Source organism: Mesoplodon mirus, assembly GCF_964341445.2.
Source record: "Mesoplodon mirus genome assembly, chromosome: 4".
Taxonomy (NCBI): Eukaryota; Metazoa; Chordata; class Mammalia; order Artiodactyla; family Ziphiidae; genus Mesoplodon; species Mesoplodon mirus.
The window spans coordinates 157,514,795-157,529,593 of NC_138979.1; the positions used below are offsets into that span (position 1 = coordinate 157,514,795).

Sequence of the window (14,799 nt, forward strand, 5' to 3'; positions counted from 1 at the left end):
TCTGAGCCTTTAGCAAATCATAATCTTTTTGCTGGTGGACGGTTTGAAATATTTTGAGAATTACCAAACTGTGACCCAGAGGCATAAAAGTGAGCAAATACTATTGGAAAAAATGGTGCCAATAGACTTGCTCAAAGCAACATTGCCACAACCCTTGAAGTTGTAAAACAAAACAAAACAAAACAAAACACAGTATATGCAAAACGCAATAAAACAACGTATGCCTGTATGTACCACATAATGATGTCTTTTTTTACTGGCTGCTTTTAAGATATTCTCTTCATCACTAGTTTTAAGCAATTTATTTATTTATTTGGCTGTCCTGGGTCTTGGTTGCTGCATGTGGGATCTTCATTGCAGCACGTGAACTCTTAGTTGCAGCGTGTGGGACTAGATCCCCTGACTAGGGATCAAACCTGGGCCCCCTGCATTGGGAGCATGGAGTCTTAGCCATTAGGCCACCAGGGAAGTCCCAAGCAGTTTAATTATGATGTACCTTGGTGCTGTCTTCTTAATGTTTCTTGTTCTTGGAGTTCATTGAGCTACTTGAATCCCTAGGTATATATCATTTTCATCAGATTTGGAAATATTTTGGTGATTATTTTTTTCAAATTTTTTTCCTGTCTTCCCGTTTCCCTTTTCTGGGGAACTCCAGTTAACATTTATATGAGGCTGCCTTAAGTTGTCCTACAGCTCACTAATGCTCTATATTTTTTTTTTTAGTCTTTTTTTGTCTCTGTGTTTAACTTTGCATAGTTTCTGTTACATTTGTTAGATGATTTATTTTTTCTTCTGCGTTGTTTAATATGCCATTAATCTCATGCGGTGTATTTTTTTTTATTCTCAGACATTGCATTTTTTTTTGTATTTTTGAGGTTTAATTTTTGTCTTTAATTTTTTTTTTTTTTTGGCTGCTCTGTGGGGCTTTTGGGATCTTAGTTCCCCAATCAGGGATCGAACCCAGGCCCCCAGTGGTGGAAGCGTGGAGTCATAACCACTGGACCACCAGGGAATTCCTTGTGTCTTTTATACTGATATAAACCTTCCATGTCTCTACTAGCATGCTGTCATTCCTCTATCTTTTTGAACTTATGGAATGCAGTTATAATAACTCTTTTAATGTCCTTGTTGACTAATTCTAACATCTGTGTCATTTCTGGGTCAGTTTTGATTGATTAATTGATTATTTTTCTAATTGCGGGTCCTATTTTCCTGCTAGTTTGCATGCCTGACAATTTTTGATTGGATGCTAGACTTTATGAATTTTACCTTGATGAGTGCTAGATATTTTTGTATTCCCATAAGTATTATTGACCTTATGATTCTGTGACACAATTAAATTCCTTGGGGACAGTTTGATCTTTTCAGGGTTTACTTTTAAGCTTTCTTAGGAGGGACCAAAGCAGCTTTAGTCTGGGGCTAATTTTTCACCATTACTGAGACAGTATTCTTTTGAGCACTCTAGCCAATCATAGAATTTTCCATTGTTCCTTTCTACTTTTTTTCTGATGGTTCTGTTCTCAGCCTTGGACCTTTGCTGCATGTGCTGATCAGTAATCTGCTGGACTCAAGAGGGATCCTCTGCAGATCTCCAGAGCTTGCTCTCTGTATGTAGGTCTCTCCTTGGCACTTTGCCCTGCAAACTCTAGCCACCTTGACCTCCCCAGACTCCCAGCTATCTCCTCAACTTGGAGAGCTCTAGGCTCTACCTGTGTTCCTCTTCCTTGTACTACAGCCTGGAAACTCTTGTAGGGTTTCCCATTTCTCAGGGATTAGTATCCAATGTCTCAGTATATTCTTTTCTTGGTCATTTCAGGTGCAAGGGGTAAATCCGGCCTTTATTACTCTGTCTTGGCCAGTAGCAGAGGCCTGAACTAAATTTAAAATAAAAAAAATTTTTGGACTACCCTGGCGGTCCAGTGGTTAAGACTCTGCGCTTCCACTGCAGGGGGCATGGGTTCAATCTGTGGTCAGGGAACTAAGATTCCCACATGCCATGTGGTGCAGCCAAAAAAAAAATTTTTTTTTCCCATCACAAAAGCAATACATTTTCAGTATATAAAGTTGACTGGGTGGGGAAGGGAGGGAGACAGAAAAGAAAGAAATGTAGGATCTCCTACACATTTACTGTTGTTAACTGAATTATGCAATTAATGGTAATTAACTAACCAAGCTATATTAACTTAGTATCTTGGACAACTGCCCTTTTTTGTTTATAAGTTAATGGTTTATAAAGCCAAATATATATACCATTGGCAAAGTTAGAATAATTAAGCTCATTATCAGCCTAGATCCATGATTCTTCAACTTTAGCATGTGTTAGAATCACCGGGAGTGTGATGGTGGACACCACCTTCAGAATATGACTTCATAGGTCTGAAGTGGCTCAAGAATTTGCATTTCTAATAAGTTCCCAGATGATTCTCATGTTGTGTCCCAAGATTACACTTTGAGAACCACTGCTTTAGATTGTTTCCAGTCATTGAGATGCTACCAATATTTTCTGTAGTATTATATAAAGTATACCATTTTGCTTGTGCATATATATATAATTATTGTATTATATATTTTTAATATATAATATATATGTAATAGTCAATAATCAAGGTATGCAGTTGTTGAAAAATTAAAAGGTTGAGGGGAAGCCGTATTCTACAGATATCAATTTGATTTTCTTTGCTATGGTTATAGTCACTAATAGGCTATATAGATAGAATATTGTATTTTTCAGGAGAGGACAATATCACTAATGATGTATATAAACAAGTACTTTGAGATGATTAGTTAATATCCTAATACTCTGTAATACAGCCACTTTTTTTTAGTATGTTCTAGTATTATTATAAAGTATTAGATTTTATTTAAAGATTCCAAAGAACCTCCTCATATACATTCACACTTCATTTTATGCTGTTTTGTTAAGTTTCTTTTCATTAGAACTTTTATCTGGAGAGATAGAAAGTATGTACTAGTTGAGTTCCTGAACTTCTCTGATTTATTAAATAGATATCTTCTGACTTGTTAAATACTCATATTCCTTTCTGATAACTAACATTCTTTTGTTTTTCCTTTTTTTAATGAGGTGTAATTGACATAACATTAATTAGTTTCAGGTGTACAACATAATTATTCCATATTTGTGTATATTGCAGAGTGATCACCACAATAAGTCTAGTTAACATCTTTCACCATATATAGCTACAGAATAATTTTTTCCTTGTGACGAGAACTTTTAAGATCTACTCTCTCAGTAATTTTCAAATATGCAGTACAGTATTACTAAACTGTAGTCATTGTGCTGTACATTACATCACCATGACTTATTCATTTTATAACTGGAAATTTGTGCCTTTTGACCCTGTCACCCCATTCTTTGTTTTTTGTTTTTTAAAGCCACTGGATGTGGACAAAGATTCATCCCTGGTGACTCTTTGTTATGGACTCTGTGTTCTGGGACGGAGAGCTTTGGGGACTGCATCCCACCATATGTCCAGGTAAGGAAGGCATTTCTGTTTTCAGAAAGAGACTGGGAAGCTCTATAACTGAAATCTGAAAAATCTGAAATAGTTTTTAATGGAAGCATTCCGTGCTAATTTATTGCAAATGCCTCTTCGGATATTGTATTGTATAGATCTTTTTGCCGAACACAGTGGAGTTCTAAGTGGTTAACAGAACTGGCTTTTAAAATTCACACGTGTGAGCAACTATAGATAATGAGAATTTAATAGATTTAAGACATTTTAAGAAAAAATAATCAACTCATAACGTATGATTGGTCTCTTCCCATATATGTCTATTTTTCTAACAATTCACTTCTTTTTATTTTTTCATTTCTCCTTGCAATTTTTGTTCACAGCATTTATACTGTTAATATAGTGGTACATTAGATTTGGGGACTAAATATAAACTGGATTTCTTGACATATACATCCAATTGAAGTAGAATTAAGAAATGCCACATATTTTAAGTCTCTTCTGTGATTCCTACATGTTTTCCATTAGGCCCTCCTTACTTTCTTTTAAGTTACAGTGTCTTTGCCTGTTGCTTATTTTCACTATTATAGTAGTTCATAAACAAGGGTCCCAGGTCAAACAGGCCCTATCCCTTGTGATTCTGATTCAGGGGTGCTTACATTAGTTCTTGGCATTTGTATCTTCAAAACACTCCCACATTCTTCTGATGCATAACCAAATGTTAGAATCAGTGTAATGGAAGACCTTTGTTAAAATATGTAAATTTTATCTCTAATCTTAACAGTAATTTAGAGTCATTCCTCTATGGATTGCATGCCCTATTTAAGGGAGATTTCCGAATTTCTTCAATTCGAGACGAATGGATCTTTGCTGACATGGAATTGTTGAGAAAAGTAGTAGTCCCTGGAATTCGTATGTCCATTAAACTTCATCAGGTAAGAATAGGGAATTTCTAATGCATTACTGGTGTTTAATGGTACTTCTTCACTTGACTTCCAAATTATGTTCCTTAGGATCCTTTTGAGAAATACCCTGATTCGAAGCAAAGAAAAACATGATTCATGACACGATATTAAATCTTAGGAGCTTAAACCTGTGTTTCTAACAGTAAATTTGAACATTAATATTAGAGAGTGACCTGGGCATGAACTTGAGGAAAAAATGCAAGCAGTGATAAACTGGAAATAAATACCTATGGCCCCTGTAATGGTTGCTTTGACTTCACGTGATTATAATTCATTCCTGTTCTGTGGGTGGATGTAGCTGACTTCTGGTGCAGTGTAACAGCATCTCAGGAGTCTTGTAAGTGCTGCTATTACTGAACTATGAGCTCCATTCAGCATGTTGTATAGAGTAATAGATGGTTAGGACAGATTCAGCCTTAATTAAATAATCCTAGTAAGGTAATAAAATGAAAATGAGGGCTCCAAAATGTATATCTACAGCCCCAGATCACTTTAAGAATATATTTTGAAATTAAATACTGGCACTTGCTGCTCTAATCATTCCACTTGACAGTAATGATGATATCTGATGATAGAGAGCACCTGACAATATTCATTAAAATACATCTGCTGTGCTCAAATCTGGATGACTCTTTCCACCAAATAAAGGGTGAATTACTCTTCAGATGATTTTACTGTGATCTAAAGTGTTAGAATGGGGAGTTCCCTGGTGGTCCAGTGATAAAGAATCTGCCACCCAATGCAGGGGCCACAAGTTCGATCCCTGGTCAGGGAACTAAGATACCACATGCTGCGGGACAGCTGAGTGCACGTGCCACAACTACTGAGCTCGCGTGCCACAAATTACGAGCCCACGTGTTGTGGAGCCCGTGCACCACAACTAGAGAGAGAAAACCCACGCACCACAACTAGAGAGAGAAAACCCACACACCACTAGAGAGAAACCCATGCACCACAACGAAAGATCCCGCATGTCTCAGTGAAGACTCTGCATGCCACAACTAAGACCTGACAGAGCCAAAAAATAAAATAAGGTAAAACGTGTTGCAATGAAGTTAACACCCCACATTATTTAGGAGCATTACTAATAAGGGCTATAGTATTTGAAAATCTCTGTCAAAAGAATACTATTTTGAGGATGATGGGGAAAATGTACAATAGGGATCAAATAGAATTGTCTATCTTCAGGCTATCTTTAGAGTTTCAAGACAAAATTCAGTGTATTGAAAAGAAAAAGATAATGACTTCATATTAAAATATTTTTAAAACTTCAGAATTTCTCAAAAGGTATTGTGTATCTGTTACATAAGAAATACTCTTTTATGTAGCATGACTAACTAACAGTTAATTCTGAACGTTATGACAGGTATTTTATCTCCATCTGGGAGAGAGGAGCTGAGGCACAGGCTCTCTGTATCTTCTGATCCTTGCGTCTCTGCCCCCATCTCTCCCTACAAGTGCTGTTGCCTGTTGCTCCTAGTCCATTTCCTCACATGTGTTTTTAGCCTGTGACAGTGGTTCTCCACCTTATAATCAGGCCCAACACAGTTGGGTATAGCACACTGTCATCATTAGCCATGACAGACAGCAACAGTGACAAACAGGGAGGGTAAGGAGGTGGACTCGGGAACTGGGGGCCATGGAGGGCTGGGGGAGGGGAGGAGATGAGAACACAGATGCAACCTGGAGAAGTTCTGTGATTCACATACACCTTTGAGAAGGGTGAGATTGACCTGTAAAGTAACAAGCAATAGCCATTCACTGCACATCACTTTGACCAGACGGTGGGTTGCTAGTGAGGGACTCTGAGGCCAGGAAAAGATAGATGTGTCAGCCAGTACTGCTCATCTCCAAAGTTCATATGTACTCATGAAAATCCACAGAAGGCTTATATGTTAAAGGATTAGTACACGCTTGGCATATGACGCCGCAGCTCCACTCCTATGTATTTACCCAAGAGAATGAAAGTGTATGGCCATGCAAAGACTTACACACAAGTGTGCATAGCCATTCTATAGCCCCAGACTGCAAACTCCAATGTTCATCAACAGATAGAATGTTACTTAGCAATAAAAATAAATGATCTACTGTTAGATGCCACAACAAGAATGAATCTCAAACATGATGCAGAGTAAGAGAAGCCAAACATAAAAAGAGTACATAATATTTTAGGAACCAAGATGGTGGAGTAGAAGGATGTGCTCTCACTCCCTCTTGCAAGAACACCAGAATCACAAGTACCTGTTGGACAGTCATCAACAGGAAGACACTGGAACTCACCAAAAAAGATACCCCACATCCAAAGACAAAGGAGAAGCCACAGTGGGATGGTAGGAGGGCCACAATCACAGTAAAATCAAATCCCATAACTGCTATGTGGGTGACTCAGAAACTGCAGAAGACTTACACCACAGAAGTCCACCCACTGGAGTGAAGGTTCTGAGCCCCACGTCAGGATCCCAAACTGGGGGTCCGGCAACAGGAGGAGGAATTCCTAGAGAATCAGACTTTGAAGGCTAGTGGGATTTGATTGCAGGACTTCGACAGGACTGGGGGAAACAGAGACTCCACTCTTGGAGGGCACACACAAAGTAGTGTGCGCATCGGGACCCAGGGGAAGGAACAGTGACCCCAGGGGAGACTGAACCAGACCTACCTGCTAGTGTTGGAGGGTCTCCTGCAGAGGCGGGTGGTGGCTGTGGCTCACTGTGGGGACAAGGACACTGGCAGCAGAAGTTCTGGGAAGTACTCCTTGGTGTGAGCCCTCCCAGAGTCAGCCATTAGCCCCACCAAAGATCCCAGGTAGGCTACAGTGTTGGGTTGCCTCAGGCCGAACAACTAACAGGGAGCGAACCCAGCCCCACCCATCAGCAGTCAAGCGGATTAAAGTTTTACTGGGTTCTGCCCACCAGAGCAACAGTCAGCTCTACCCACCACCAGTCCCTCCCATCAGGAAACTTGCACAAGCCTCTTAGATAGTGTCATCCACCAGAGGGCAGACAGCAGAAGCAAGAAGAACTAGAATCCTGCAGCCTGTGGAACAAAAACCACATTCACAGAAAGACAAGATGAAAAGGCAAAGGGCTATGTACCAGTTGAAGGAACAAGATACAACCCCAGAAAAACAACTAAATGAAGTGGAGATAGGCAACCTTCCAGAAAAAGAATTCAGAATAATGATAGTGAAGATGATCCAGGACCTCAGAAATAGAATGGAGGCAAAGGTTGAAAAGATGCAATAAATGTTTAACAAAGACCTAGAAGAATTAAAGAACAAACACCTAGAAGAAATAAAGAACAAATGAGCAGAGGTAAACAATACAATAGCTGAAATGAAAAATACACTGGAAGGAATCAGTAGCAGAATAACTGAAGCAGAAGAATGGATAAATGACCTAGAAGACAGAATGGTGGAATTCACTGCTGTGGAACAGAATAAAGAAAAAAGGATGAAAAAAATGAAGACAGCCTAAGAGACCTCTGGGACAACCTGAAATGCAACAACATTCGCATTATAGGGGTCCCAGAAGGGGAAGAGAGAGAGAAAGGACCCGAGAAAATATTTGAAGAGATTGTAGTCGAAAACTTCCCTAACATGGGCAAGGAAGGAGCTAACCAAATCCAGAAAGTGTGGAGAGTCCCATACAGGATAAACCCAAGGAGAAACACGCCGAGACACATAGTAATCAAACTATCAAAAATTAAATACAAAGAAAAATTATTAAAAGCAACAAGGAAAAAACAACAAATAACATACAAGGGAACTCCCGTAAGGTTAACAGCTGATGTCTCAGCAGAAACTCTACAAGCCAGAAGGGAGTGGCATGATATACTTAAAAGTGATGAAAGGGAAGAAACTACAACCAAGATTACTCTACCCAGCAAGGATCTCATTCAGATTCAATGGAGAAATCAAAAGCTTTACAGACAAGCAAAAGTTGAGAGAATTCAGCACCACCAAACCAGCTCTAAAACAAATGCTAAAGGAACTTCTCTAAGTGGGAAACACAAGAGAAGAAGACCTACAAAAACAAACCCAAAACAATTAAGAAAATGGTCATAGGAACATACATATCGATAATTACCTTAAATGTGAAGTGCTCCAACCAAGAGACACAGGCTTGCTGAATGGATACAAAAAACAAGACCCATCTGTATGCTGTCTACAAGACACCCAGTTCAGATCTAGGGACACAGACCTAGGGACTGAAAGTGAGGGTGTGGAAAAAGATATTCCATGCAAATGGTAATCAAAAGAAAGCTGGAGTAGCAATACTCATATCGGATAAAATAGACTTTAAAATGAAGAATGTTACAAGAGACAAGGAAGGACACTACATAATGATCAAGGGATCAATCCAAGAAGAAGATATAACAATTATAAATATATATGCACCCAACATAGGAGCACCTCAATACATAACGCATCTGCTAACAGCTATAGAAGAGGAAATTGACAGTAACACAATAATAGTGGGGGACTTTAACACCTCACTTACGCCAATGGACAGATCATCCAAAATGAAAATAAATAAGGAAACAGAAGCTTTAAATGACACAATAGATCAGATAGATTTAATAGATATTTATAGGACATTCCATCCAAAAACAGCAGATTACACTTTCTTCTCAAGTGTGCACAGAACATTCTCCAGGATAGATCACATCTTGGGTCACAAATCAAGCCACAGTAAATTTAAGAAAATTGAGGTCATATCAAGCATCTTCTCTGACCACAACACTATGAGATTAGAAATGAATTACATGGCAATAACATAAAAAACACAAATACATGGAGGCTAAACAATACGGTACTAAATAACTAAGAGGTCACTGAAGAAAGCAAAGAGGAAATCAGAAAATACCTAGAGACAAATGACAATGAAAACACGACAATCCAAAACCTATGGGATGCAGCAAAAGCAGCTCTAAGAGGGAAGTTTATAGCTATACAAGCCTACCTCAAGAAACAAGAAAAATCTCAAACAATGTAACCTTACACCTAAAGGAACTAGAGAAAGAAGAACAAACAAAACCCAAAGTTAGCAGAAGGAAAGAAATCATAAGGATCAGAGCAGAAATAAATGAAATAGAAACAAAACAATAGCAAAGGTCACTAAAACTAAAAGCTGGTTCTTTGAGAAGATAAACAAAATTGATAAACCATTAGGCAGACTCATCAAGAAAAAGAGGGAGAGGACTCAAATCAATAAAATTAGAAATGAAAAAGGAGAACTTACAACAGACACCGCAGAAATACAAAGCATCTTAAGAGACTACTACAAGCAACTCTATGCCAGTAAAATGGACAACCTGTAAGAAATGGACAAATTCTTAGGAAGGTGTAACCTTCCAACACTGAACCAGGAAGAAATAGAAAATATGAACAAACCAATCACAAGTAATGAAATTGAAACTGTGATTAAAAATCTTCCAACAAAGAAGGTCCTGGACCAGATGGCTTCACAGGTGAATTCTATGAAACATTTAGAGAAGAGCTAAGACCCATCCTTCTCAAACTCTTCCAAAAAATTGCAGAGGAAGGAACACTCCCAAACTCATTGTATGAGGCCACTATCACCCTGATACCAAAACCAGACAAAGATACTACAAAAAAAGAAAATTACAGGGCTTCCCTAGTGGCGCAGTGGTTGAGAGTCTGCCTGCCGATGCAGGGGACACGGGTTCATGCACCGTCCCGGGAAGATCCCACATGCCGCAGAGCGCCTAGGCCTGTGAGCCATGGCCGCTGAGCCTGCACGTCCGGAGCCTGTGCTCCGCAATGGGAGAGGCCAAAACAGTGAGATGCCTGCGTACCGTAAAAAGAAAGAAAAATAAATAAATAAAATTCAGACCAATATCACTGATGAATATATGTGCAAAAATCTTCAACAAAATACTAGTGAACAGAACCCAGCAACACATTAAAAGGATCATATACCATAGTCAAGTGGGATTTATCCCAGGGATGGAGGGGTTCTTCGATATATGTAAATCAATCAATGTGATACACCATATTAAGAAATTGAAGAATGAATCCATATGATCATCTCAATAGATGCAGAAAAAGCTTTTGACAAAATTCAAGACCCATTTATGATAAAAACTCTCCAGAGAGTGGGCATAGAGGGAGCCTACCTCAACATAATAAAGGCCATATACGACAAACCCACAGCAGACATCATTCTCAATGGTGAAAAACTGAAACATTTCCTAAGATCAGGGAAAAGACAAGGATGTCCACTCTCACCACTATTATTCAACATAGTTATGGAAGTCCTAGCCATGGCAATCAGAGAAGAACAAGAAGTAAAAGTAATCCAAATTGGAAAAGAAGAAGTAAACCTGTCACTGTTTGCAGATGACATGATACTATACGTAGAGAATCCTAAAGATGCTACCAGAAAACTACTAGAGCTAATCAATGAATTTGGTAAAGTTGCAGGATACAAAATTAATGCACAGAAACCTCTTGCATTCCTGTACAATAATGATGAAAATTCTGAATTAGGAAACACTCCCATTTACTATTGCAACAAAAAGAATAAAATACCGGGCTTCCCTGGTGGCGCAGTGGTTGAGAGTCTGCCTGCCGATGCAGGGGACGCAGGTTTGTGACCCGGTCCAGGAGGATCCCCCATGCCACGGAGCGGCTAGGCCCGTGAGCCATGGCCGCTGAGCCTGCGCATCCAGAGCCTGTGCTCCGCAACGGGAGAGGCCACAACAGTGATAGGCCCACGTACCACAAAAAAAAAATAAATAAATAAATAAAATACCTAGGAATAATCCTACCTAGGGAGACAAAAGACCTGTATGGAGCAAACTATAAGACACCGATGAAAGAAATTAAAGATGATACCAACAGATGGAGAGATACACCATGTTCTTGGATTGGAAGAATCAATATTGTGAAAATGACTATACTACCCAAAGCAATCTACAGATTCGGTGCAATCCCTATCAAGTTACCAATGGCATTTTTTACAGAACTAGAACAAAAAATCTTAAACTTTGTATGGAGACACAAAAGACCCCGAATAGCCAAAGCAGTCTTGAGGGAAAAAAACGGAGCTGGAGGAATCAGACTCCCTGACTTCACACTATACTACAGACCTACAGTAATCAAGACAATATGATACTGGCAGAAAAACAGAAACATAGATCAATGGAACAAGATAGAAAGCCCGGAGATAAACCCACACACCTATGGTCAGTTAATCTATGACAAAGGAGGCAAGGATATACAATGGAGAAAAGACAGTCTCTTCAATAAGTGGTGCTGGGAAAACTGGACTGCTACATGTAAAGGAATGAAATTAGAACACTCCCTAACACCATACACAAAAATAAACTCAAAATGGATTAGAGACCTAAATGTAAGACTGGACACTAGAAAACTCTTAGAGGAAAACATAAGAAGAACACTCTTTCACATAAATCACAGCAAGATCTTTTTTGATCCACCTTCTAGAGTAATGGAAATAAAAACAAAAATAAAGAAATGGGACTTAATGAAACTTCAAAGCTTTTGCACAGCAAAGGAAACCATAAACAAGACGAAAAGACAGCCCTCAAAATGGGAGAAAATATTTGCAAACCAATCAACAGACAAAGGATTAATCTCCAAAATATATAAACGGCTCATGCAGCTCAATGTTAGAAATACAAGCAACCCAATCCAAAAATGGGCAGAAGACCTACCAAAGAAGATATACAGATGGCCAAGAAGCTCATGAAAAGCTGCTCAACATCACTAATTATTAGAGAAATGCAAATCAAAACTACAGTGAGGTACCACCTCACACCAGTTAGAATGGGCATCATCAAAAAAATCTACAAACAACAAATGCTGGAGAGGGTGTGGAGAAAAGGGAACCCTCTTGCACTGTTGTTGGGAATGTAAATTGATACAGCCACTATGGAGAACAGTATGGATGTTCCTTAAAAATCTAAAAATAGAATTACCATATGATCCAGCAATCCCACTACTGGGCATATACCCAGAGAAAACCATAATTCAAAAAGACACACACACCCCGATGTTCATTGCAGCACTATTTACAATAACCAGGTCATGGAAGCAACCTAAATGCCCATCGACAAATGAATGGATAAAGAAGTTGTGGTACATATATACAATGGAATATTACTCAGCCATAAAAGGAACGAAATTGGGTCATTTGTAGAGACGTGGATGGATCTAGAGACTGTCATACAGAGTGAAGTATGTCAGAAAGAGAAAAACAAATGTCATATTAACGCATATATGTGGAACCTAGAAAAATGGTACAGATGAACTGGTTTGCAGGGCAGAAATTGAGACACAGATGTAGAGAACAAACATATGGACACCGAGGGGGAAAGCAGCCAGGGGTGGGGGTGTAATGAATTGGGAGATTGAGATTGACATGTATACACTGATGTTTATAAAATTGATGACTAATAAGGACCTGCTGTATAAAAAAATTAAATTAAAAAAAATGTTTTGATACATATGGTATTATTTTATTTATATAAAATTTAAAACAGGCTCAACTAATCTTTAGTGACAGAAAGCAGATCAGTGCTTGTTTGGGATGTAGAGATTGAATACCAAAAGGCAGGAGGAAACTTTGGGATGACGGAAATGTTCTACATCTAGATTATAGCAGTGATTACACGAGTTTGCACGTTTGTCAAAACGCATCTCACTGTACTCTTAAAATGGGTGCAGTTTGTTGTGTGTAAATTATACCTCAACCTGATTTTCTAAAAAAAGATCCTGTTCCCAGAGAGCTAAAAATACGAAATTTTTAATAACTTTTGTTTCAGACACAGTCTTTGATAGGGTGCTTTTAGCTTTTTCATAGATTTTTTTTTTAACTTTTGCTTTTTTCCTTTTCAGTTCTTTTTTAATTTTTTAATTCTCCAATCTAATGTGTTATATGTTTTTACTTTAGAAATTAAAACTGTTATCTGTGTAATATTTAGTTTTACCGTGTCCTATAATGTATCAGTGCTCATACACATTATATCACCCACAACCCAGAAAATTATTTTAATCCCTGTTTTATAGATGAAGATTAATCAAAACTCAGAGAAATTACTCAAATTGCCCTTTTCATGTGTTCTCTCTTGTCCTCTATCTAATCATTTTGTAAAACAGCATATTTCCTTATTTTTTTCTCTTTTGCTAGTCTCTTTAAGGATTTACCTGGTTGTTAGATGTAAAATAAACCAATTAAAGTCTAGCTTGGTTTACAAGAGATATATAATGAAAGTCTTACAATCTGTGATCTCCTCGAGGACAAGGACAATATTAATCTCTATGTCTGTGTCCTCCTTGCTTAGCACAGTGCTTGGTGCCCTGTGAATGTTTGCTACATGAGTTTCATTGTTTTCGTAAAATAATATTTCCTGTGCCTCTGCTCATAACTTCTCAAGTTATGAGAAGTTTCTAAAATGCTTTTAAAAACTTTTCCTAGAATTGGAAACATTATCTCTTTTTATTTATTTGAAAACTAATGAGAAACATTGAAAAGTAAACATCTCCCAAGAGTAAGCACCTTCCGTCATCCCATACCATCATACAACAGCCCCACAAAGCAGTCACTGCCAGTAATTTGATGCCTATCTTTTCTGACTTCCCCAAGTTCATGCAGACATTTCCAACTATATGTATAAATATTTTCCTTTTTAAAAATGTAATCGTGCTATAGAAATTGGTCTGGAGTGCAAGATTTCTTCCCATTTAGTTTAACATGGACACCTTTCTACGTTAGCACATACAGAGGCACACCACGTTCTTTAATGACTCTGTAGTATTCCGGAGTATAATTTTTACTCCATTTATTAAGCTATCTCACTACTCATGGACGTTCTGATTGTTTCAAATTTTTTTAAATAAAATTATTTATTTATTATTGGCTGTGTTGGGTCTTCGTTGCTGTGCGTGGGCTTCCTCTGGTTGAGGCGAGCAGGGGCTACTCTTTGTTGTGGCGTGCGGGCTTCTCATTGCAGTGGCTTCTCTCATTGCGGAAGCACGGGCTCTAGGCATGCGGGCTTCAGTAGTTGTGGCACCCAGGCTCAGTAGTTGTGGCTCGTGGGCTTTAGAGCTCAGGCTCAGTAGTTGTGGCTCACAGACTTAGTTGCTCAGCAGCATGTGAGATCTTCCTGGTCCAGGGATCGAGCCCATGTCCCCTGCCTTGGCAGGTGGATTCTTAACCACTGAGCCACCAGGGAAGTCCCTGTTTCAAATATTTTATCAGTGAAACAGTGCTGAATGATGTACATAGAAGTTTACATATTCATTCAACTATTTTAAGCCCAGTGAGAAGAAATATTTGGACAAGACTAAGCATTCTCCACTTTTGGCATGCCTA

The 14,799-nt window shown here is 38.5% G+C and overlaps 1 protein-coding gene across 5 annotated transcripts in view; it reads left to right on the top strand.

The window, feature by feature from the left end:
• PCNX1 (pecanex 1) overlaps nucleotides 1-14,799 on the top strand; it is a 172,468-nt gene that overhangs the window by 144,026 nt on the left and 13,643 nt on the right. For all 5 annotated transcript variants that reach the window (XM_082617814.1, XM_082617816.1, XM_082617815.1 and 2 more), the window contains 2 exons: nucleotides 3,394-3,494; nucleotides 4,258-4,408. In XM_082617814.1, the coding sequence (XP_082473940.1) occupies nucleotides 3,394-3,494; nucleotides 4,258-4,408 (252 nt within the window). The remainder of the gene's footprint in view (nucleotides 1-3,393; nucleotides 3,495-4,257; nucleotides 4,409-14,799) is intronic.